This window comes from Zonotrichia albicollis, unplaced genomic scaffold, assembly GCF_047830755.1.
Source record: "Zonotrichia albicollis isolate bZonAlb1 unplaced genomic scaffold, bZonAlb1.hap1 Scaffold_257, whole genome shotgun sequence".
Taxonomy (NCBI): domain Eukaryota; kingdom Metazoa; phylum Chordata; class Aves; order Passeriformes; family Passerellidae; genus Zonotrichia; species Zonotrichia albicollis.
In genome coordinates, this window is record NW_027428429.1 from 903,651 (window position 1) to 905,051 (window position 1,401).

Here is a 1,401-nt window from a genome sequence, read left to right on the forward strand (position 1 = left end):
GAGCCCCCAGGACTGGGCTGGGCTCTGGCAGCACTGGCAGGGCTCAGCCCTGGGCACAGGGAAGCAGCTGCTGGCAGGGACAGCCCTTGGCAGGTAGTGGGGGGAAAGTGCCCCCAGGCTGTGATGGGATATTTGAAGTCCTCTCCAAGCCCAGATATCCCATAATTTCTTTTTTTACAGATCATCATGTAAAGACAGCACAAATGTCCAACAGCAGCTCCATCAGGCACTTCCTCCTGCTGGCATTGGCAGACACGCGGCAGCTGCAGCTTCTGCACTTCTGCCTCTTGCTGGGCATCTCCCTGGCTGCCCTCCTGGGCAACGGCCTCATCATCAGCGCTGTAGCCTGCGGCCACCACCTGCACACACCCATGTTCTTCTTCCTGCTCAACCTGGCCCTCAGTGACATGGGCTGCATCTGCACCACTGTCCCCAAAGCCATGCACAATTCCCTCTGGGACACCAGGAACATCTCCTACACAGGATGTGCTGCTCAGCTCTTTTTCTTTCTCTTCTTTATTGTGGCAGAGTTTTATCTCCTGACCATCATGTGCTACGACCGCTACGTGTCCATCTGCAAACCCCTGCACTACGGGACCCTCCTGGGCAGCAGAGCTTGTGCCCACATGGCAGCAGCTGCCTGGGCCAGTGCCTTTCTCTATTCACTGCTGCACACAGCCAATACATTTTCCTTGCCCCTGTGCCATGGCAATGCCCTGGGCCAGTTCTTCTGTGAAATCCCACAGATCCTCAAGCTCTCCTGCTCAAATTCCTCACTCAGGGAACTGGGGCTAATTGCAGTTAGTGTCTGCTTGCTATTTAGCTGTTTTGTGTTCATTGTTTTCTCCTATGTGCAGATCCTCAGGGTCGTGCTGAGGATCCCCTCTGAGCAGGGACGGCACAAAGCCTTTTCCACCTGCCTCCCTCACCTGGCTGTGGTCTCCCTGCTCATCAGCAGTGCCATATTTGCTCACCTGAAGCCTCCCTCCCTCTCCTCCCCATCCCTGGATCTGGCTGTGTCAGTTCTGTACTCAGTGGTGCCTCCAGCCCTGAACCCCCTCATCTACAGCCTGAGGAACCAGGAGCTCAAGGCTGCTGTGAGGAGACTGATCACTGGATGCTTTCAGGAACATTAAACTGCTGCACGATTTCTGCAAATCACTTGTAATAAAACTAGTTTTTGATACTTCTTGTTGGTTTCATTTTGGAGATTTCTTTCCTTTGTTTTAGTTTTTTCATTCTGTCCACAAAGAAACATCATTGCTTGTGCCATTTCTCATTTTTTTTCTCTCTACCTTCCCTGTGGCCACAGACTGTGTCAATGGGGGACTGCACTCTTGGTGTATTTAAGGGAAGTAAAGGATGTCCCAGCAAAGTTTTCTGCAGAGATGCCCTTTTGTT

The 1,401-nt window shown here is 52.4% G+C and overlaps 1 protein-coding gene across 1 annotated transcript; it reads left to right on the forward strand.

Annotated features, from left to right (window-relative positions):
- Positions 1-203: 203 nt before the first annotated feature.
- Positions 204-1,136, forward strand: LOC141727921 (olfactory receptor 14J1-like). The gene has a single exon (XM_074534204.1). The coding sequence runs from the start codon at positions 204-206 to the stop codon at positions 1,134-1,136; it is 933 nt and encodes a 310-aa protein (XP_074390305.1).
- The last annotated feature ends 265 nt before the right edge of the window (positions 1,137-1,401 follow it).

Bases quoted from the DNA above. Each gene is read 5' to 3' on its own strand.
- LOC141727921 (XM_074534204.1), top strand. From the start codon at position 204: ATGTCCAACAGCAGCTCCATCAGGCACTTCCTCCTGCTGGCATTGGCA.